Source organism: Capsicum annuum, chromosome 2 (assembly GCF_002878395.1).
Source record: "Capsicum annuum cultivar UCD-10X-F1 chromosome 2, UCD10Xv1.1, whole genome shotgun sequence".
Taxonomy (NCBI): Eukaryota; Viridiplantae; Streptophyta; class Magnoliopsida; order Solanales; family Solanaceae; genus Capsicum; species Capsicum annuum.
The window spans coordinates 151,131,630-151,157,057 of NC_061112.1; the positions used below are offsets into that span (position 1 = coordinate 151,131,630).

Below are 25,428 nucleotides of genomic sequence, written 5' to 3' on the forward strand. Positions count from 1 at the left end.
TATAATATAATATAATATAATATAATATAATATAATATAATATAATATAATATAATATAATATAATATAATATAATATAATATAATATAATATAATATAATATAATATAATATAATATAATATAATATAATATAATATAATATAATATAATGTAATATAATATAATATAATGTAATGTAATATAATATAATATAATATAACCACGAACCAGAAAGGTATAATTCAGTCAAGAAAGGTGAAGATTTTTTCCATGTATGATAAAGAGAAGAATATTCTGGTGGTAATATTTTAACGGTAGGTCCATGATAAGTCCACCATTGCACAAACCAATTGGGAATGGTCTTATCAAAAATCTTGGCACAAATTTTTATAAACCATGTATGTTTGTGTTTAATATTATTATAATATAAAACTTGAGAAAATGCTTTAATATAATCCCAATATGTGAAATTTATCTGAGACTGTCCCATTAGTTCCATAGGCATAGATTTTTGAGTCATAGATGAAATTCTCCATTTTTCAATAAATATAAGCCTTTTAACAATCATCTTAGAGTATCCATGTACATCTGGTGTAGTGTCTCCCATTGGACTGTGCTCAAAATCTACACTGAATGTCTAACCAAAATATTTTCATAAAAAATTTGTGTTTTATATGATTCTCCTATGAAATAAACATTAGTGGTTAAGTATTTTTGGAGTAATCGTCATGCTTCTTCTGAATTTTCTTGTCGACGAATATGCAGATTTTCAATAAGTAGGATGAGTTCTCTAGAATCCAATTTCTCATATGTGGGTTTATTTTCGGAGTTTTTTTGGACTATAGATGCAAATGAATCTGCAGTTATTTGTTGATCGGATATATAAGATTGAAGTTGTTTGTACAAAGGATGATCTTCTGGAATATCTTCCAAATGAATTGGGGATCCAATATTTTGAGTTTTTGATGATAATCCTACCGGAAAATTAGAACTTGCAGAGCTATATGTAGAATTATTTCTATTACCATAATAAGTAGGGTTTGTTCGTCCTCCGTAATATGAAGAGTTTTGACTTTGTCCACCTCTGCCACGTCCTCTGGCTGTTTGCCAGGGTGGATCCATGCTACATCAATTATCAAGAATTTGATCAGCATACCATAACATATATTTGAATAGATCTTCATAAAGTGTGTCCTTTGTGATAAGGTTGTTAATGACCTTCCGTAATATAAGCATGTGCATAACCGCATTTAAAGGAGTTGCCTTTATAAAAGTGGTTAAGAATTTTTGAGAGAAGAAGTGCAGAAAGAGCTTCATTATTCCTTTTAATCCTATAAATATTAATCACTTAAGTCAATAACAAACCAATAATTGTAATAAATTGACCTGCTTTTGCTTCATACTAATAAGAGCATTTATATCTCTTGTTACAGGATCAGTAACAAAAGGGTAAGAGATTTGTTTATTTTTATAGGTAGCCTTAAAACCATTCATATCGATATGTGTATAATGATAAATAGCATTTATAAAAGGTGTTCCTAAAATAATAGGAGGATATAACTGATATTTTACCAAAAAGAAGAAATGTGAAATGCAGACTTTATTTCGACATATATGAGTATACGACAATTTATAGTTGATGTCAAGACTATGACCAGATGCGGACTTAATTATGTGAGTAGTTTTTTTAAAATATCTGGTTGGAATTAAACCTTCTTGAATGCAGCTGACATCAGCAACACTATCAATTATAGCAATATTAGTCATAGAAAATTTCCTACTAATCAGAATAGTGCAATTTATACACCATTTATGAGCAGTAACTAGTTGCATCATACCTAAGAAATAATCCCTTTTCAAATCATCTTTTAGACTAAGTTTATCTATTTCAGAATCTTCAGAGTTTTCAAAATCCTTTTCTTTTCCTTTTGAAGTAAAAGAAATAGTAATTTCAGGAATGTCAAAAAAAATTTCTTCAATTTTCAAAATCCTATGATCGGAGAGAACTAATTTCCTTTTTAAATTTTTCAACTTCTATTTTTAAATCATGAAAGGTAGTATCTCTACCTGGAGTTTGACTCAACGCAAGACGTCGGTTAACCTCAGCTAAAGAATAAGACATATGATAATTATCATAAGAATTATCTTTAGAAATACTAGCAGTATTAGTAGAATTTTTTGAGTAGCAAAATTAATGATTTTTTCACGTAGTTTTTCATCTGTAACTTCCTTCAGCAATTCAATGACATTATCAGCAGTAAGAGTTTGAATATTTAAATCAAGATCTTCAAATTGCGCTTGAAGTTTATACATCATTTCATCAAAATTACAAGTATCATTATCACAGTATTGGGTTTATTAATCTGATCTTGTTCACTACCAGAATTAGGTAGGACAATATCATTTTCAGATGCAAAATCATAATCAAATTCAGAACCAGAAGTATATAATAAAACATAGACTTGGTCATGCACTTCATCAGAAAATCCTAAAGACCTGAGTTTTTGTAACTTACAGTTTGAAGTTATATGACCATATTGGTTGCACCTATAACACTTAATTTTTGCTAACTCTCTATCATACCACGAACCAGATTTTCTAAAATAATAAAATGAATATCTTCGTTTAAAAGAATGCATTTGATAATAGTAATTATAGTTTTTTCAGAGAGGAAGTACGTGTAAAAATTCATGTTAATCGATTAAATATTCTCGAGATAGAAAATCAGGCAAAGAATTTTCACTACCCTTTTATATTGTATTTCAAAATCAAAAGGGGCTAATTGAGCTTGCCATTTTGCAAATATTAATTTAGAGGCGTCATGTTTAAAGTCTTTGTCGAACATTAATTTTACGGATTGAGCATCAGTCTTAACAATAAATTCTTGATCATATAAATCATCTTGAAATTTTAAAACACATTTTATAATAGTAAGCATTTCATGAGCCACCATAGCATATTTTTTCTGACTTTCAGTCAATTTGCCAGAATAAAATCTAATTAAACATTCTATTTTTGTATGGGGATTAACTTGTATATGTATTTCGCCATACCCAATATTCGAAGCGTCAGTTTCAACAATTTTTAACCAGTTAGGATTTGCAAGAGATGTACAAGGGAGAGATTGAACTCGTTCTTTAATTAATTTTACCAAGTCAGTGTGGACTTGAGCCCAAGGCATTTTATAATCCTTTTTAAGTCTATCATATAAAGGAGCTAGATCTCTAGAATGATTTTTATAAAAAGGAGAAATATAATTAAGACTTTCAAGAAATCTTTACAGCTGTTTTTTGTCAGTAATAATATTGGGGAATTTTTTAGCAAATTCTAAAGCTCTTTGTATAGGTTCCATAGTACCTTGACAAATGTTGTGTCCAAAAAATCTAATATTTGTCTGAAATAAACTTATTTTTGGTTTAGAGATGACCAAACCATTTTGTATAACAATTTGTCTAAACATATTTAGATATTTAAAATGTGATTAAAGGGTTTTCGAAAATACTAAAATATCATCAATATAGACAATGATAAAATTCACATAAGGATTGAAAATGTTATTCATAATTTTTTGAAATTCAGAAGAAGCATTTTTTAAGCCAAATGACATAACATTCCATTCATACTGTCCAAAGGGGACATTAAAAATATTTCTATAAGTATGTTCTTTATCAATTTAAATTATTCAATAACCAGATTTTAAATCAAATTTAGAAAATATGTTAGCATCATATAATCTAGAAAGTAAGTCTTTTTTATTTAGTATAGGATATCTAATCCATTTTAAAACTTTATTCAGAGGTTTATAATTGATAAATAGTCGAGGCATACCCCGTTCTTTTTCTGCAGCATTATTAACATAAAAAGCAGTACAAGACCAAGGGGACTTCGAATGTTTTATAAGACCCTTTTGCAATAGACTGTAAACCTCTTTTTTATAGAATTCTACTAACTCTGTATTCATTTGACAGGGTCGAGATTTTGTGAGAATTTTTTCTTCACTGAAATCGAACCAAAGCACCAATCGAAATATAAAATAATTTCAAATAGTTTAATGACTGTATGGAATTTTTTATCCAAACAAGGGGCCTGTCAGAGATTTAATATCCTTATATTAAACCCATGTGTCTAGAAGTTCTAATTGTGTAGAAGTCGCCCTTTTTGTATCAGTACAACGGGCTAAAGAGGCACAACTTACTAGACGTAGTCACAGAGACAAAGATAACATAAGTGTAGTAAACTCGACTGTACCACCATTTTGGAACTAAGTCAAGAAACTATAGAAAAATTTGTTTATCTTTTGACAGAGTCTGAATCTTTCATAGTTACCATGTAATCGAAGTTAGAGCTTTAACATAGATATAAAAAGTCTTTTAGCCAGACATAGTCATGGCTGGACGAGGAAAGGAGCTGTATTAAATGCACACAAATAAGGAAGTAATATGTACCTTAATGGCCGGAATCAAGATCTAAAGATATTAACAATCAGTGGCTAGTGCCTTCTTATTTATCTTCGAGATATATTTACAAGAGGGAGGATCTGGAGAGAAGAGAGAGCATTTTAGAGATAGAAAATAAAAGAAAAACTTGCTCCTCTTACAACTGAATGAGGTAGCTTTAAATAAAAAAAGAAAGGAATCTTATACCGTACTAGGTGGGTCCCTGTACGGAGCATAGTAAAAGTTTTTAATAATTTAGTTGTTGGGTGCCGCCTTATCTTTTCATTTTCTGATAAATGCTTCAGCTTTTTCAATTACTTTTTCTGTTTCGCCCATAACGACTGGAGGTTGGGACTCTAATATCTTCAGTGTTTTCATCACTTTTCATTGATGTATCTGAATTTTGTTCAACCGTTTGGAGTAATTTATGTCGTACTTCTGCTAAGTATTGTTCGATCATCTCCATTTTATTTTCATCGTGAGCTGATATTCTTCGAGAAACATAATTGAGACTTTAGAAATGATGAGTATTAATATTCTTGATACTCTAAATTCAGTAAAGGTTCAAGAAAAATAAAAATAATTTCTAATCAACTGATTGTAAATATTTGTGTTGATCACCCAAATGCATTCTGGAACCGAAAGAAGCATATTGTTTCTCTTCCATATGAAGATGATTTCAGTGAAGAAAAAATTCCCACACTATTTTTCATAAATCTAGTAGACTTATGATAGGTTTTTCTTATTTCACGTTCTTCTTTGGTTTTGTGTCTAGAGCGTTTCTTTCTATAGGATTTATCAGACTTAGAATATCTTTGGGTTTTTCTGGCGACCGGTTTATCCATACCAAATTATTCACAAAAATCTCCTAATTGAGATTTTTCTCGGAGTTTGTCAAGCTTAATCTGTCTGGCTAATTTCAGCTCGTTACAGAGGGCTAAACCTTTTTGAGTACAAGCTATAATAAGCTGACCATAAGTTTTTTCTGTATATGGGATCTCCCCATAAGATCTTCTAAGTGTTTTTCTAACTCTTTCAGCAAATAAAGGGGGAATACCATCAATGAATTTTGCTTTCCAATGATCATACTTACTTTCGGGTAAATCCATAACCCTACTAAGAAAGGTGTCTTTATACTATCTAACTTCTCCTAAATGTCTGCATTTTAAACTATTAAGAATAGTTCTAATGTTTTCATACTGATTGGTAAATCTACCTATAAAATATTCAATAATTGTAAGCATATGGGTATAGACAGCATCTGGTCATCCTGCCCGGAGCGGTCGACCTAAATATCTTTACTTGGTTTATCATTAGTGGCATTAAAAATAGCCTCACGTTTATCATCGTCTAAGAAATTATCCCACCAGCCTCGAAGCTGGCCAGTAAAGCCCGCAACAATTATTTTGCTAATTGTTGGTTCAGTATGGTTGGACCGATTCTCTGCTGATGCAGTAGCTGTGGCAATAGTAGAGTACATAGATATACGGTGGATAAGAATAGAGATTTATCGATCTGATAATACATCAATATTCCATTCATAAAAAGCCTCCCCACTATAAGAAGTATTTGTTCAATTCCAATCCCTTTCCTCTATCAGAACATCTTGAGGAGTTGGACGTGGATAATACGCAGTAGACATGCGGGGAATGTCAGCATATTTTTTCCCCGGTAGTTTTTTAATCAGACCTTTGAGCTTATTTAGCTCGGAAGAGATGGTATCACCTACGTTTTGAGTAGTTTCTATATTATCAGCAAAATTAGATTCGAGATTTTGCACAAAATCATCAAATATATTAAGAGTTTGTATGTTTAAACGAGAGAATTTTTTATCTAAAAGTTTTTCTAATTGATCGAATTGAGAAATTTTTTCAAATCCTTCAATTTCAGGTGGTCTTTGAATACAAGGTTTAGATAAAATATATCCTTCTTCTTCTTTGGTTTTGGAAGTAGAAGGAATATTAGAGGAATTCATTTGCTCACTAAGTTTTTTAACTAACTCAATTAATTCGTCAAGTTTTTTATCAAGAGAAGAAATATGTTCTCCTAAAACTTTAACAAAAAGACTCAAATAATTATTTTGGGCGATAAGGTTATTTATTTCAAAAACAGTTATTTTTCCAACATCCTCATCAACGAACTTTTGAAAAGCAGAAAAAGTCTTTCCAGTATTATTAGGTAATATAAAAGAAGATTGAGGAGGATACATGGCTTGAGTAATTGTACCATCAGAACTTTGATAAGATCTTTCAATAATTTTTATATAGGCCGGCAAATTTGCAGACATAAACCATGGCACAAAAAAGATAATTTTATTATGTAGGACACATATTTTGTAGAATTCTTCAGAGATATTTGGTAATTCATTTTTCACAGAAACTCCTAATGAGTTACATATAATTCAATTTCCTCTTCATCTTTATCGTTTGTTTTTAGGAATCCATCACTACATCAAAGTTTTTTTTTAACATAGTCAAATTATTACAAGCTTACAATATTACAATATAATATTATTTTTATATAATATCTTGAAATTCTTATTTTTTAACATTAAAAAATAAAAGTAACTTATATTTATTAATTGATCCAGCGTAATCACTTTATGTTGAAAGTATATTTAAATAGAAATTATTTTTGAATTATTAGAATTGAAAATTATAAATAATTCATCTTATTTATGGTGTTAACAACTTTGAGGACATTTAAGTCATATTTGACAACAAAAAAATATTTAACATCATTTATTTTTCAAACATATCAACAACTTTTTTTAGTTTCAAGTACTTCTATCCAAACACTTATCTACTTAATTTATAACTACTTATTTTAAATTTTTAATCACTTAAACTAAAAAACTATATTTTTAACCCTATCTAAACAGGTTTGTAATTTAGACAAAATGAATTACAAAATATCTCTGAAAAATTCTACGAAATATGTGTCCTACATAATAAAATTATCTTTTTTGTGCCATGGTTTATGTCTGCTTATTTTTCGTCCTATATAAAAATTATTGAAAGATCTTATCAAAATTCTGATGGTACAATTACTCAAGTCATGTATCCTCCTCAATCTTCTTTTATATTACCTAATAATACTGGAAAGACTTTTTCTGCTTTTCAAAAGTTTGTTGATGAGGATGTTGGAAAAATAACTGTTTCTGAAATAAATAACCTTATCGCCCAAAATAATTATTTGAGTCTTTATGTTAAAGTTTTAGGAGAACATATTTCTTCTCATGATAAAAAACTTGACGAATTAATTGAGTTAGTTAAAAAACTTAGTGAGCAAATGGATTCCTCTAATATTCCTTCTACTTCCGAAACCAAAGAAGAAGAAGGATATATTTTATCTAAATCTTGTATTCAAAGACCGCCTTAAATTGAAGGATTTGAAAAAATTTCTCAATTCGATCAATTAGAAAAACTTTTAGATAAAAAATTCTCTCGTTTAAACATACAACCTCTTAATGTATCTGATGATTTTGTGCAAAAACTCGAGTCTAATTTTGCTGATAATATAGAAACTACTCAAAACGTAGATGATACCATCTCTTCCAAGATAAATAAGCTCAAAGGTCTGATCTGATTAAAAAACTACCGGGGAAAAAATATGCTGACATTCCCCGCATGTCTACTGCGTATTATCCACGTCCAACTCCTCAAGATGTTCTGATAGAGGAAAGGGATTGAAATCGAACAAATACTTCTTATAGTGGGGAGGCTATTTATGAATGGAATATTGATGGACTATCAGATCGACAAATCTCTATTCTTATCCATCGTATGTCTATGTACTGTACTATTGCCACAGCATTGCATCAGCAGAATCGGGCCAACCGTACTGACCCAATAATTTGCAAAATGATTGTCACGGGCTTTACTGTCCAGCTTCGAGGCTGGTGGGATAATTTCCTAGACGATGATAAACGCGAGGCTATTTTCAATGCCACTAATGATAAATCAGGTAACGATAATTTAGGTCAACCACTCCGGGCAGGACGACCAGATGCTGTCTATACCCATATGCTTACAATTATTGAACATTTTGGAGGTAGATTTACCAATCAGTGTGAAAATATTAGAACTCTTCTTAATGGTTTAAAATGCAGACATTTAGGAGAATTTAGATGGTGTAAAGACACCTTACTTAGTAGATTTATGGATTTACCAAAAAGTAAGTATGATCATTGGAAAGCAAAATTCATTGATGGTCTTCCTCCTTTATTTGTTGAAAGAGTTAGAAAAACACTTGGAGGATCTTATGGCGAGATCCAATATTCAGAAAAAACTTATGGTCAGCTTATTGTAGCTTGTACTCAAGAAGGTTTAGCCCTCTGTAACAAGATAAAATTAGCCAGATAGATTAAGCTTGACAAACTCAGAGAAAAATCTCAATTAGGAGATTCTTGTGAATAATTTGGTATGGATAAACCGGTCGTCAGAAAACCCAAAGATATTCTAAGTCTGATAAATCCTATAGAAAGAAACGGTCTAGACACAGAACTAAAGAAGAACGTGAAACAAGAAAAACCTATCGTAAATCTATCAGATTTACGAAAAATAGATCCAAAAGAAAGTTAGCAAAAATCAAGTGCTATAGGTGCAATCAATATGGTCATATAGCTCCAACTGTAAGTTACAAGAACTCAACTCTTTAGTTATTTCTGATGAAGCGCATGTCCAAGTCCATGATTTATTATATACTTTTGGTTCTTAATCTGATTATGATTTTACATCTGAAAATGATATTGATCTACCTAATTCTGCTAGTGAACCAGATCAGATTAATAAATGCAATGACTGTGATAATGATACTTGTAATTGTGACGAAATGATGTATAAACTTCAAGCGCAATTTGAAGATCTTGATTTAAATATTCAAACTCTTATTGCTGATAATGTCCTTGAATTGCTGAAGGAAGTTACAGATGAAAAACTACGTGAAAAAATCAATAATTTCTCTACTAAAAAAACTTCTACTAATACTGCTAGTATTTCTAAAGATAATTCTTATGATAATTATCATATGTCTTATTCTTTAGCTGAGGTTAATCGACGTTTTGCGTTGAGTCAAACTCCAGGTAGAGATACTACCTTTCATGATTTAAAAATAGAAGTTGAAAAATTAAAGAAGGAAATTAGTTCTTTAAAACAAAAATCGATGATCTCCGATCATAGAATTTTGAAAATTGAAGAAAAAATTTATGACATTCCTGAAAATACTATTTCTTTTACTTCAAAAGTAAAGGAAAAGGATTTTGAAAACTCTGATGATTCTGAAATAGATAAACTTAGTCTAAAAGATGATTTGAAAAGAGATTATTTCTTAGGTATGATGCAATTAGTTACTGCTCATAAATGGTATATAAATTGCACTATTCTGATTAATAGGGAATTTTCTATAACTAATATTGCTATGATTGATAGTGGTGCTAATGTCAGCTGCATTCAAGAAGGTTTAATTCCAACCAGATATTTTGAAAGAACTACTCACATAATTAAGTCTGCATCTGGTCATAGTCTTGACATCAACTATAAATTGCTATATACTCATATATTCGAAATAAAGTCTATATTCCACATTTCTTCTTTTTGGTAAAAAACCAGTTATATCCTCCTATTATTTTAGAAACACCTTTTATAAATGTTATTTATCCTCATACACATATCGATGCGAATGGTTTTAAGGCTACCTATAAAAATAAACAAATCTCTTTCCCTTTTGTTACTGATCTTGTAACAAGAGATATAAATGCTCTTATTAGTATGAAGCAAAAGCAGGTCAATTTCTTACAATTAGAACTGATGAGTATTAATATTCTTGATACTCTAAATTCAGTAAAGGTCCAAGAAAAAATAAAAATAATTTCTAATCAATTGATTGTTGATATTTGTGCTGATCACCCAAATGCTTTCTGGAACCGAAAGAAGCATATTGTTTCTCTTCCATATGAAGATGGTTTTAGTGAAGAAAAAATTCCCACAAAATCTTGACCCTGTCAAATCAATACAGAGTTAGTAGAATTCTGTAAAAAAGAGATTGAAAATCTATTGGAAAAGGGTCTTATAAAACATTCGAAGTTCCCTTGGTCTTGTACTGCTTTTTATTCTAATAATGTTGTTGAAAAAGAACGGGGTATGCCTTGACTAGTTATCAATTATAAACCTCTGAATAAAGTTTTTAAATGGATTAGATATCCTATAACGAATAAAAAACTTACTTTCTAGATTATATGATGCTAACATATTTTCTAAATTTGATTTAAAATGTGGTTATTGGCAAATTCAAATTGATAAAGAACATACTTATAGAATTGCTTTTAATGTCCCCTTTGGACAGTATGAATGGAATGTTATGCCATTCGGTTTTAAAAATGCTCCTTCTGAATTTCAAAAAATTATGAATGACATTTTCAATCCTTATATGAATTTTATCATTGTCTATATTGATGATATTTTCGTATTTTCGAAAATCCTTGAATCACATTTTAAATACCTAAATATGTTTAAACAAATTATTATACAAAATGATTTGGTTATCTCTAAACCAAAAATAAATTTATTCCAGACAAATATTAGATTTCTAGGACACAACATTTGTCAAGGTACTATTGAGCCTATACAAAGAGCTTTAGAATTTGTTAAAAAATTTCCCGATATTATTACTGACAAAAAACAGCTGCAAAGATTTCTTGAAAGTCTTAATTACATTTCTCCTTTTTATAAAAATCTATCTAGAGATCTAACTCCTTTATATGATAGACTTAAAAAGGATTATAAAATGCCTTGGACTCAAGTCCATATCGACTTTGTAAAATTAATTAAAAAACGAGTTCAATCTCTCCCTTGTACATCTCTTGCAAATCCTAACCGGTTAAAAATTGTTGAAACTGATGCTTCGAATATTGGGTATGGCGGAATACTTAAACAAGTTAATCCCCATACAAACAGAATGTTTAATTAGATTTTATTCTGGCAAATGGACTGAAAGTCAGAAAAAATTTGCTATGGTGGATCATTAAATGCTTACTATTGTAAAATGTGTTTCAAAATTTCTAGATGATTTATATGATCAAAAATTTATTGTTAAGACTGATGTTCAATCCGTAAAATACATGTTCGACAAAGACTTTAAACATGACACCTCTAAATTAATATTTGCAAGATGGCAAGCTTAATTAGTCCCTTTTGATTTCGAAATACAATATAAAAGGGTAGGGAAAATTCTTTGTCTGATTCTCTACCTCGAGAATATTTAATCGATTAACATGAATTCTTACACGTACTTCCTCTCTGAAAAAACTATAATTACAATTATCAAATGCATTCCTTTAAACAAAGATATTCATTTTCTTATTTTAGAAAATCTGGTTCGTGGTATAATAGAAGAAGAATTTTTCCTTAACCACGATGAATTTCTTGATAATGATATTTATTGGTTTGATATTGACTTAAGTGATTAATATTTACAGGATTAAAAGGAATAATGAAGCTCTTTCTGCACTTCTTCTCTCAAAAATTCTTAATCAGTTTTATAAAGGCAATTCCTTTAAATGCGGATATGCACATGCTTATATTACGGAAGGCCATTAACAACCTTATCACAGAGGACACACTTTATGAAGATCTATTCGAATATATGTTATGGTATGCTGATCAAATTCCTGATTATTGATGTAGCATGGATTCACCTTGGCAAACAGCCAGAGGATGTGGCAGAGGCAGACGAAGTCAAAACTCTTCATATTACGGAGGACGAACAAACCCTACTTATTATGGTAATAAAAATAATTCTGCATATAGCTCTGGAAGTTCTAATTTCCCGGTATTACAACAAGGAAATAGAACTTTCATCAATTCAAAAATTCTCCAAGAAGGATCATCATCGAAAACTCAGAATATTGGATCCTCAATTCATTTGGAAGATATTCCAGAAGATCATCCTTTGTACAAACAACTTCAATCTTATATATCCGATCAGCAAAAAACTGCAAATTCATTTGCATCTATAGTCCAAGAAAACTCCAAAAATAATCCCACATATGAGAAATTGGATGCTAAAGAACTCATCCTACTTATTGAAAATCTGCATATTCCTCAACAAGAAAATTCTGAAGAAGCATGGCGATTACTCCAAAAATACTTAACCACTAATGTTTATTTCACAGGAGAATCATATAAAACACGAACTTTTTATGAAATTATTTTGGCTCAGACATTCAGTGTAGATTTTGAGCACAGTCCAATGGGAGACACTACACCAGGTGTACATGGATACTCCAAGATGATTGTTAAAAGGCTTATTTCTATTGAAGAATGGGAAATTTCATCTATGACTCAAAAATCTATGCCTATGGGACCAATGAGACAGTCTCAGATAAATTTCACATATTGGGATTATATTAAAGCATTTTCTCAAGTTTTATATTATAATAATATTAAACACAAACATACATGGTTATAAAAATTTGTGCCAAGGTTTTTGCTAAGACCATTCCCAATTGGTTTGTGCAATGGTGGACTTATCATGGACCTACCGTTAAAATATTACCACCAGAATATTCTTCTCTCTATCATACATGGAAAAAATCCTCACCTTTCTTGACTGAATTATACCTTTCTGAACATATTTGTAAAATCGACATTATTGACCAAATGTATTTCTTTATAGAATTCTCTCTCCCTTGGATTCATAGATGGTCAATTGAAATAGGTTATACTAGCCAACAAATTCCTACTTTATACAGAGTATTTTATTATAATTTTTGGGACAAGCTAACTCGTGAAGATCCAAATACAAAACTCACATATGGACATGATCAACGAGAAAATATGGTCGAGAGAATTGCTGAATATGAACAAACTGCTCAAAAATCAATTCTAGTTGAAGATAAAAGTCTCAATTATGTTTCTCGAAGAATATCAGCTCACGATGAAAATAAAATGGAGATGATCGAACAATACTTAGCAGAAGTACGACATAAATTACTCCAAACGGTTGAACAAAATTTAGATACATCAATGAAAAGTGATGAAAACACTGAAGATATTACAGAGTCCCAACCTCCAGTCGTTATGGGCGAAACAGAAGAAGTTATTGAAAAAGCTGAAGCATTTATCAGAAAATGAAAAGATAAGGCGGGACCCAACAACTAAATTATTAAAAACTTTTACTATGCTCCGTACAGGGACCCACCTAGTACTGTACAAGATTCCTTTCTTTTTCTATTTAAAGCTACCTCGTTCAGTTGTAAGAGGAGCAAGATTTTCTTTTTATTTTCTATCTCTAAAACGCTCTCCCTTCTCTCTAGATCCTCCCTCTTGTAAAATATATCTCGAAGATAAATAAGAAGGCACTAGCCACTGTTTGTTAATATCTTTAGGTGTTGCTTCCGGCCATTAAGGTACATATTACTTCCTTATTTGTGTGCATTTAATACAACTCCTTCCCTCATCCAGCCGTGATTATGTTCGCCTAAAAAACTTCTTATATCTATGTTGAAGCTCTAACTTTGTTTATATGGTAACTATGAAAGATCTAGACTCTATCAAAATATAAAGAAATTTTTCTATAGTTTCTTGACTTGGTTCTGAAATAGTGGTACAGTCGAGTTTAATACACTTATGTTAGCTTTGTCTCTGTGACTACGTCTAGTAAGTTGTGTCTCTTTAGTCCGTTGTACTGAAACGAAAAGGGCGACTTCTGCACAATTAGAACTTCTAGACACAATTAGAATTTTTTAAAGATTTAACAGGTTAACTGTTTATCCGATAAGAAAATTAAGTAATCCACCCCTGCACCAATAAGTCGTTAATAATAAAATTTTAATCCGCTCACCCACCGTTTATCTAATAAACTAATACCAATAAGCCAATAAGTTAATTTTGTGGTTGGCTTATCGGATACAATTCAATTTTAAACCGTCGTAGTTGTATGTGCAATAGGAGAGGCACATAGGTTCAGGACAATCAGTTATATACTTTTTGTTAGAAAATTACTACAGTGTATATTGGTGAAATACTACTTTTTATACGAATTACAATATAGATTAGATTTTGAAAATTCTTGACAATTTTTTTTGCTCTGCTGCTGGATCTATTGCATGACATACGTGTTGCTCATGACGACTTGAAATTTAAGTGAACTTAATTTAGGCCGTGGCCATGAAAATTACTTTTTTTTTTGGAGTTGGAGTTGAAAATGAGGTTGAAGTTGTGTTTGACCGTGAATATAAATTAAAGTTGTTTTTGAAATTTTGTAAGAGAAGTATGAGTGAAAAAGGTGAAAATAAGTAAAACTTGTTTTCACTTTTCCAAATAATTTTTCGGACTTGGAGTTGGAAAATTTATGGTCAAACAGAGTTTAATTTTCACTTTTTTCACTAAAGTGAAATAATTTTTTTTTTTTAAAAAAAATCTATGCCAAACGACTACTTAGTCTTTACCTTAAAAATTATTTCACTAGATGAGAATTGAATAAAGAGATTATAGCCCAAAACTCAACCAAGATTAAGTAGTTTAAGAAAAAATGTTAAATTAATTTGACTTTAAAAGTTAGCTTATGGGGTGAGAATTTCGGGGACAAGCATACAGGGGAAGGAACAACAAGTACAACCTATACATCATCAAATGTGTTAAGCGTGAAACTCTGACATGTGCTCCAGTGATTTGATCTGACATCCTATTTCAACTTCATCTTCATGTGCAAATATATTGCTATTCGGGATGTTGCTGTCACACTCCAAGCTTTATTAAATAAGAGTAGTTTACAACTGGAAAATTAGGAGTGTGATTAATGGCTAATCCTGAATCTATGCATGCCATCGCCAGTATCCAATTCAATAAGGTCATAAACAATATACCACATCTTCCTCCAATCTTTTCGCAGTTCTGTTAGGGGTCTTTTGATTGGTAATGTAGTTATATTGGGATTAGTTATGATGGAATAAGTTATACTGAAATTAGTTATATTGGATTATTTTTTATTGAATGTTTGGTTTGTTATATTCAAAGTAATATGCATGGTATAATTTTTAAGAATAAATTAATTAATTACCAAAATACCCTCCATCTTATTTAACTTTTATATATATATATCTATATCTATAATCTATATTCTATATCTATAATAATATATTAAAAGTGTGAAGACTCTTAGAAAAGTAATTTGAACTTTTTACCCTTCATTAAAAAACTTTTCTTTAGATAAAACTTTCTTTTTACTATTTCTTTAAATTTATTCTTTAATTATTTTTTATTATATTAAATAGACTTTCTGAAATATATGAGACTCCTAAAATATACAGCAAGAAAATTAATTAATATTTTCTTTTCTACTAGACTTCCTAAAATATATGGGACTCCTAAAATATATGTTAGGAAAATTAATTAATATTTTTTTCTACTGTTCAATTAGAAAAATACTCTATTACAGGATTAATATAATAAAAAAATTACAAATCGTTTGATCCTTCATGGGTAATGATTAGTCATTTTAGTATTTTTTAAAATTTATTATTTAATTATTTTTTATTATATTAACTAGACTTCCTAAAATATATGGTAGGAGAATTAATTAATATTTTTCTTTCTACTAGACTTTCTAAAATATATGAGACTTCTAAAGTATATGATAGGAGAATTAATTAATATTTTTCTTTCTACTAGATTTTCCTAAAATGTATGACTCCTAAAATATATGGTAAGAGAATTAATTAATATTTTTCTTTCTATTGTTCAATTAGAAAAATATTTCTAAAATAGATAAGTCTCTATTAAGGAAATATTTCTATAAATATTGAGATGTACGTTAAACTAGAGAACAAACTGGTTTGCTTATTGGGAGAATATGATTGATGTTCATCTAATTTGATTCGATTGCGTAGCTGGTGGATGCTTGATTTTTTAACCCTCAACTTCTTCACTATTTTTGTCAACATAATAAAATTCAACATCTGTGTATATATATGTATGTGTGTGTGTGTGTGTCTATATATATATATATATATATATATATATATATTATTGTATTATATATTAAAAGTGTGAAGACCCTTAAAAAAATAATTTGAACTTTTTGTCCTTCATTAAAAGTTTGTGCAATAGACAAAATTATCTTTTTTACTTATTTCCTGTCCTAAATCTAATAAAAGTAAACGTGCAAAAAAATTCCGTGAGTTTTTGTTGCAAAACTCCTAATATTTAGAATTTTTTAGTGTGAGTTTTATTTTTGTCCAACTTGACAAAATCTACGTTATTTCAACTAGCTAAAAGGTTTGATTTTTTGGGATAATTTGATTTAGGTAAGAAGTTATAACATATGATAGGAGAATTAATTGATATTTTCCTTTCTACTAGACTTCCTAAAATATATGGTAGGAGAATTAATTAATATTTCCTTTCTACTGTTCAATTAGAAAAATACTCCTAAAATAGGATCCTATTAAGGAAATACTTCTATAAATATTGAACATTAGGTTTAATAAAAAAATTCTCCATCTTTACATTCTCAAAAGATATTAAATTTAATTATATTATTTATTTTGATTATTTAAACATATATCCTATTTAGTGTAATGTTTGAACTCATTAAAGTGAGATACACGCGCAAGGCGCGAACACCTAAACTAGTGTGTGTGTATATATATATATATATATATATATATATATATATATATATATATATTTCTTTTCAAGCTTTAAATATTTATTCTTAAAAATAAAACTTTCATCTTATTTAATTTTAATTTTTTGCGTGTGTCTTCCCATGATTATGCCGTGTGTGTTTAAATTTAGTTTGAAATAAAAACTTTCAACTTAAGTTTGTTAAAGTAAAAGAGGATTTGTTGTTTATGTCACTTCATTTAAACACAACAACAACATACCCGGTGTATTCCCACTTAGTGGGGTTTGGGGAGAGTAGAGTGTACGCAAACCATACCACTATCTCAAGAGAAGTAGAGAGGCTGTTTCCGATAGACCCCCGGCTTAGGAACAATCTTCATTTAAACACATATCACTCATATAATATAAAATATTAAAATTCATTTAATTATTATATACAATATCAATTTTTAAGTGATTAAAAAACTATTTAATTTAAAATATGTAATTCAACAATGGAGTCAATATTTTTATTATTTTTTAGAGAAATCAAAATATATAAATAAACATAATAATTATTCAAATAAATTTAACGTATCATATATTCATAAATAAAATATTTCTTAAATGTGCATGAATCTCTAATATTTCATATTAAATTACTTATTTTGTTCTAAATTTCATAAAATATTGATAATCTCATTTTTCGTTAAAAGATTCATCATAAAAAAATATGAAAAAGAATTACTCTCATTTTTAATTATTTAGTATTAGTAATATTTGGAGAGTCAAATTATATTTTTTAAAAAAATTAAATTTTCAAATATTTTAGATAAATATAAAAATATTTTTTTATTTAATAATTAAGCATGTATTAAGTTAGAAAGGAAATGTCAACATACTTTAATAACTTGTCCATGATTTCATAAAAATACCTAATATTTTATATAAGAAAAATAAAGTAATATATATATATATATATATATATATATATATATAATCTATAATATAACTAAAGTGTGAAGACCCTTAGAAAAGTGATATAATAATATATTAAAAGTGTGAAGATCCTTAGAAAAGTGATTTGAACTTTTTGTCCTTCATTAAAATTGTCCACAATTGATAAAATGGTCATTTTACTATTTTTATAGAATTATTATTTAATTATATTTATAATATTCTAAACTAACAATCCTAAAATATATGGTAAGTTTTAAAAATTAATGAGTATTAAAATATATGATACAACGCAATATATGACAAGAATTATTAGAAAATTAAAAATTATTGAACCTAAAATATATGAAAAAAACAAACGAAAACATGAAAAAATGGTACACATTTTTTTGGCCAAAGTACACCTTAATGACTAATTTCCTAGAATAAGTTCAAAAGGAAAAATGAATAATTAAAATAAGTAGATTGTTCCTTTTTCCCCATAATTATCCTTTAATTTTTGGGTAAATATTTTTTAATAATTAATAGTATTATTAACTTCTTAAGGTTTGATCATTTATCTTAGGTAAGAAATCATAATATTTAATACTTCTAAATTAATTAGAATTTACCGTTATATAAAAAAGAATTTATACAGTCCTATTTAAGCAATATTTTGAATTAAAATTTACAAGAAACTTATTCTAATTCACTTTTTCCTCTTATTTTGATTTTGATTTTAATTGTCTTGTTGTATTTATATTTATAATCTTTTGTTCTTGTATGCAACATAGTCAAATTAAGTTTAATGTGGGAGCTAAATTTCTTTTCTTTTAACTTTTACTTGAATTGATTTTTTTCTAAGTTATTAGTATGAATAAGTTGTTTTCTTTGTAAAGTTACTACCTTGGAGAAGAAGGATTCATGAGGAGCATGCTATTGAGACTTCTTCGATTTGACTTAAGAGTCTCAATTCTAACACGAACGTATTAAAATATAATATATGTATATGAAAGAAAGATATGATACCACGAACATGCAAAAGCTAGCTAATAAGATGCAGCTTCGAAAACCTGAAGAAAGCTCCTAGGTCAAGGTGGAAGTGTCAAATGGCATGTATTAGTTGGTTAGAACCTTGCTACCAAAATAACAAAGAAATTTAAGGAGAAGAGTTATGAAAGTTATAGTGGTGTCACCCCAGTCATCAGGCTTGACTTTAGGTTTGATCTTCCTCCTATACAAGTACACTATCCTTTTTATTAATACTTATTGGTATTTTATTTCTATCGCGGAACTATTATACTCGAGATTCGATGAGGTATTGCATGTGAAGTTAGAAAGTTGAGTTGTTATGTTTCAAGTTATGTTTTTAGGTCATTTGTGTATCTGCTTTATGAACTATTCAAACTTATAAGTTGTTCTTCTGCCTCCCTCTTCTTTTTTACTTATCGATTTGAGATTTTTCAAAAGTCAACGCTTTCTAGCTAAATTATTGAGAAAATGATGGCTTTAGCTTGGAGTAGTAACTATTAAATTATTATTGTTGTAAATTTTTTATATGTATTTATGTTTTTGATGATTTTATTTATCACAAGTATAAAAGTGCATTAACAATTGATTTTTAAAAGAGTTTGCAAGGACATAGAAAGAAATTTAAGCTTTTTAAGAGACATTTGACCATGAAAAATATTTACTTTTTTTTTCTGAAGTTGAATTTCAAAATAAAATTTTAGAATGTTGATGTTTTTTAGCAACTAATAAATATGATAGGGATCTATGTCAGCTCTCATTACCACGGAATAAAAAATCTAAATTGATAGATTAATTAAATAAATTATTGGTGGTATCAAATAAATTATTGGTGGTCTAACTAAGTTAATTATTGAATGACATGAACAAGACTTGATTTAGCATTGTCGCAAATTAACTTTCTTCGTCATTGAAAATTTCGCTATTGTTGTTCCATTTTCTAGCGTGGTTTTCTATTTATTTTCATTAGTTCTTGAAATTTGACGCTAATTAAAAACTCTTTACGTTTATCTGATTATCTTTATAATAGTGTAAATGTGCAAAGGTAAATGAATAATTTCGAAGTTCAAGATGTGAAACATTTCATCAATAAATCTATCCACGGTAAAGTTTTTATGTGAAATTTAATGAAAATAACATGTGGACCAAAAACTCAACGTCTAAAAAGAATCTTTTTATACATAGAGAAATCTTTGAATAAAATTATAATATCTTAACTAAATTTCTAAATATAATTATAACTAAACTAGCTAATAGTCCGTTAAAAAATATCTAACTAAAAGTTAACTTTAATTTAACTAATATTAATTAAACACTCAAAACAGTAAAAGGAATATTTTGAATATAATTATAGCTATTATTAACAAATTGCATGAGCTGATATTTAAAAAAATGAAATAAAACAAATTAAATAATTTTTCTTATATTTAGAAATAGTCATTTGATTATTTTTCTAATAGTTATACATAACTCTTTTTAAAATTATTTAGCACTTTAATTTTTTTTATAATTTTTTTGTTTATAATTCCTCCGCATCCTAATTAACTACAAAATTCAACTATCAACTTTGTTAGGAATATTAAATTTCAATAACTTTCAGTTTACACTAGGAAAGTTTTAACCGATTGTATTGTCCTTTTAGGTTCGTATGATGTTTTATTCTTCTTACTAAAATTTTATCTTATTAATATATATAATTATATATAAAAATACAACTTTCTAATAAAATATTAACAAAATGACATTCACATTTTTTTTTTTGTAACTTTTAACTTAATAACTTAAGACCAATAAATAAAACACTAACTATAAAAAATCGACAGAGAAAAAAAAAAAGAGTCAAAACACTCAAGTTTTTGTAAAAACAAAATTTTAAAGTTATATTTCTATTGATTTTCTTACCATTTAAAAATAGAAAGAGATAGAACAAATTATGATTGACAAGAGTAAAACATCAATATCTTTATTTGAAACTTTGAAAGTTCAGAAATATTTTTTTATTTTTTTATACATGTAATTTTTTTTTTTAGCACTGAGTACACGTGCAATGCACGTATACTAAACTAGTATATATAAAAAGTGATAATCTAAGAATTTGGAGGGCAATTGTGTCCTTTTCTAATTTTATCCCAAGGATAAACAATAATGAGATTGTTATCCCACCAAATAGATGGATAACTTATCCGGTACTACTCCCTCCGTCCCATTTTACTCGTCCCAAATTGAGATGACATAACTATTAAGAACAATGATTAGTAATGTAAATTTACCATTTTGCCCCTCTTAATTGTGTCTTGTTGTTAGTTCCAATTTTAATGGATGACTAATACCAAAACATCATTTATATTCTTAATGGTGTACTCTTAATGGTACTCCTCTTTGCAACATTTTTCAAGAATGCTAATAATAAGGAGTAATCAATTACACTAAGGGTATAATGGAAAAAAAAACTATCTTATCTTGATAAGTAAAAAAGAACAAGTAAAATTGGACGGAGAGAGTATTTATAAGTTATCCCAAATATTACCAACCAAGCATGCATTAAATTTTTTATCCTGGGATTATTTATTTTTATACCTTAAACCAAACGGCCCCTTAAAACTTAAATATCGTTTGATTAGAAAATAGTTATTCCGGGATAATTAATCCCAAATTAGTTATTTCGGAATTACTCGGGATAACTTATCCCATCGTCCATATGGGATAACTTATCCCATCATTATGGTGTAAATGGTTGGAGGTATTAACTAATACCTCTAACCAAACATGAAATAAAACAATTTTTTATTTTATTTTGAGACTACTTATCCTCTATACCCAGTGGCGGAGCCAGCCATGTTTAGGGGGTTCGGCCGAACCCCCTTCGACGGAAAAATATACTATTTATACATGATTTTTTTTTAATTTGATTATAATAGATGTTGAACCCCATTCGACTAAGTTTTCTTTGAATATTGGCCCCATTAGTTGGAATTGTGTCTCCGCCTCTGCCTATACCTCACACCAAATATTGCATACCTCACACCAACAGTTGTTTATGATCTGAGTACGTTCCATGGGAAATAAGTCCACCAAAAATAATAATGCCCTGTTTTACTTTCTTCTAATTATGAGAAAAGTGGTTGCTAATGTATTAACTTTTATTGAAGGCATGAGATGTGGATAACAAATAAGATGATACTACTTCTTCCATCTTTAGTGGTCTATTTTTTTTTGGACTCAAGAATTAAGAAACAGTAAATAATAAAGTATAATTTTACCATATTATTTTTTGAATATTATAAATTTAATGCTTTAAAAAATAATGAATCGTATTTAATGCTAAGAGTAAAAGAATAAAAACAAATAAAAATTAATGGATAAATTTAATTTGCGGATTAAAAGGTGATAATTCAATACATATGATGCATTGAGTGCGTCACTTTGCTCTTTTGTACACTCTCCGTACATTTTTTACTGATTCATCTTCAATTTAGCATACATCCCTTAAGAAGTAATTAATAAAATGGTATAATTAATAAAATTAATTTAATTTTTAAAGTTAAATTAAATTTAAAAATTTAATATTCAAAATTTAAACGTTCGAAAACAATATGAGAGATGCTATTTTTTCTGTTTCAAATTGATTAACATATTTTGATTTATACGAAGTTTAAGAAAATAAAAAAGACTTTTAAATATATGTCTTCAATTAAGGATATGTCAAATATATCAAAATATCTCCTAACCTTATGGTTTTAAACCTGTCATGACGAAAGTTGAAACCAAAGAACTGATAAAAGGAAAAAAAATTATTCTATTTAAATGAACTACAGAAAAAAAATAGATCATATAAATTACAGTCTTCTCATATTAATAGGATGAATAGAAACATCTTTGATCAAAGCTCATTCATGAAAACTCTGAAAAAGCAAAAACATAAACAAGTAAAAGGAAGGAAGGGAGTATTAGCTTTGATAAGAGCAGTAATTAAAGGAATGGGCAAATGTAGCGTTAAAAAACAGTGAGGTCTCCTATTGGTTGAGTTGCATGGAAATGCGTGTTTGAAATTAAACAGACAAATCAACCTTATAAAGTTTTCCTTTTTTAAAAAAAAAAATAAAGATAAAGATATCTCACTTTAGTGACCCCCTGCCCTGTAACAAATATCCCTCGCTATTTACGTCAAATTATATATTTTAGATATAAAAATTATAAATTATATATGTATATGTATTAGTAATAGTCATTATGTTTTATTTGTCTTACTTTTTTTTATTTAGTGCGTCCCAATACTGGGTAATATATGTTAAAAATTAAAATTTTGCCTTCACCTCACATGGGCGGAAAGAGTGTTGTGCTAGCGATTTTCATCTGAAGTCAATATATCAGATGTGAAATATAAAGTTATATGTAAAAATATGTTAATAATTTAAGAAATTCAATGGACTCAACGCCAAAGCCTTAGAAGCAGAATTCGTATACCATACTTAAATCTTGAATCCGCTCCTATCACTGCTACCTCCTCTAGGGCTCCCTCCCTTTTTGGCTTTTCAACATTAACGTACTTTAACTTTTCTTGTATTATATATTCAACTTAAGTCCAAGAGAGGTTTTTCATTAAAGAGCATCAGAGCAACATAAAATTGTCAATATTCTTCTTTTATCATGGCTACAAACTACTCCTTACTGAAGTGATCTGCAGATAGTTAGCAAATGGACATTGAAGATCACATATCCAAGTACTAGAAAAAAGAGTTATGGGTGGTATGAAGGCTTTCTTGTGGACTCTTGTTTTACTCAGTTTATTGTGGCTCATTTTGTATAGTATTTTAGTCAATCAGGAAACTAAAAAAATCACTGCTACGGCAATCGATCATTTAGATGTTTGGAAGATCATACAATCTGGAAGGTATAATCTTCAAAAGAAGTCAAATCTGAGTTACGTGAGCCAAAGAAGAGTGTCTACTGGAATCAATCTCATTCCTAACAGGTAACACTTTCCTCACTTATTTTTCAGGTTTCTAATATCATATGTTCTAGACAATATCATACCTCTAGTAATCTTTTTGATGATCTGGTAGTTTCAGAAAAATAAATTGCGAGTATATAGAGGTTTAACTCGTTATATATATGTATGAATTTATAACTTATATTCAGTGACTTTGTGAAAGAGTTACACACTATCAATGTACTTTTAACATGCAGTAACAGATTGACTACCTTATTTTCTAGCTAGTTAGGTTTCTAATTCCACTTGCTATGTACAGTTACATTTAGATGACTTGAAGTTAAATTCTTTATGTATATATTTTTGGTTATCCAGGAAATCAGGGAAGGGAGCTAGAGCAATCAAACATGTAGATGTTTGGAAGATAATAGAAGCTGAGAGGCAATATCTTCAAAGGAATCCAAATGTAAATTATGCGAGCAAAAGAAGAGTGCCTACTGGACCAAATGCCATTCACAACAGGTATATATATATATATATTGGTTACTTTTCATAATCGTGTTGCCGAGGCTAGCTTGCACGTATCAAGACTAATTCCACGAGTACCTTTTATAATTCCCTATATGCACGCACTACCATCATTTTTATGTTGTAGAAACAAACTCTTACTTTATTTATAGTTTATGAAGTTTGTGTATCTTGGTTTTCAGGAAAGTAGGGGAGTATAGAGAGCCACCCACTCGAGCTTGAGCTTTGGAAGACCCTTGCAAGTTACTCTTGTAAAGAGTCAATCAATCATATTTACAACATACAAAGCTGTGATGACAAGTAGGTATTTCATTAGAGTGAACTCCAGTCCCATTTTATATGGCATTGTTACTATTTGGAGAGTCATAACGGTTTTTCTTTATCACAAGTTTCTTATGTAAGTATTATGAAATATTAACTATTGTGACTTGTGATGCTTACTTTTGTGTGTGTGTGTAATTTTCAAATTTGTAAATTTTACTTCATTGCTTTTCTATGAATCTATGTTTGAAATCACACTGCTTTGCATGAACGGAATTCTAAGCAATGCGATTTTATTCAAGAGGGAAAGGTTGAAGCAAAAACTCTAGGCTGATGAGTGATGAAAGAAGGTTGTGATTTGATTGCAAAAGCTATTGATTTTCTTTTTTCCTGTTTTACTATGTTAGGGGCCCGATTTACTCTCTCCGTTCAGTTTTATTTTAAAAATGAATATTTATTTTTACTTGTCTAGTTTGAAAAACTCAAAAGATAATTTATGTTCCCAATTCATCCTTATTATCAACTATAATAAGGATGATTATTCTAAATAATAAATTTATTATATCAAGCAGTGATTTGATAGATTTGTCTTTTTGTTTATTGTTCGTTAGGGCATGCCAAATCAATATTGAACAAATAAATATGAATACTGAACAAATAAACATGAACGGAGAGAGTGCTTGAGACACTGCTAACGACCGACAGAAATTATATAAGGGTAAA

General features: G+C 28.8%; 1 protein-coding gene across 3 annotated transcripts; it reads left to right on the forward strand.

The window, feature by feature from the left end:
• Positions 1–13,683: 13,683 nt before the first annotated feature.
• Positions 13,684–24,960, forward strand: LOC107861472. Of its 3 annotated transcripts, XM_016706807.2 has the most exons (5): positions 13,706–13,822; positions 23,671–23,732; positions 23,850–23,958; positions 24,292–24,438; positions 24,627–24,960. In XM_016706807.2, the coding sequence occupies exons 2-5, from the start codon at positions 23,726–23,728 to the stop codon at positions 24,664–24,666; spliced, it is 303 nt and encodes a 100-aa protein (XP_016562293.1). In that variant the 5' UTR covers positions 13,706–13,822; positions 23,671–23,725; the 3' UTR covers positions 24,667–24,960. The 3 variants fall into 3 exon arrangements, with proteins under 3 accessions (XP_016562291.2, XP_016562293.1, XP_016562290.2); XM_016706805.2 differs by having other exon boundaries at positions 13,684–13,822; positions 23,671–23,958; XM_016706804.2 differs by lacking the exon at positions 13,706–13,822 and having other exon boundaries at positions 23,289–23,958.
• The last annotated feature ends 468 nt before the right edge of the window (positions 24,961–25,428 follow it).

Coding starts and splice junctions, on each gene's coding strand:
- LOC107861472 (XM_016706805.2), top strand. CDS start 23,726: ATGGGTGGTATGAAGGCTTTCTTGTGGACTCTTGTTTTACTCAGTTTA. Junction 23,959..24,291: donor ATCAATCTCATTCCTAACAG/GTAACACTTTCC, acceptor TTGGTTATCCAG/GAAATCAGGGAAGGGAGCTA. Junction 24,439..24,626: donor CCAAATGCCATTCACAACAG/GTATATATATAT, acceptor CTTGGTTTTCAG/GAAAGTAGGGGAGTATAGAG.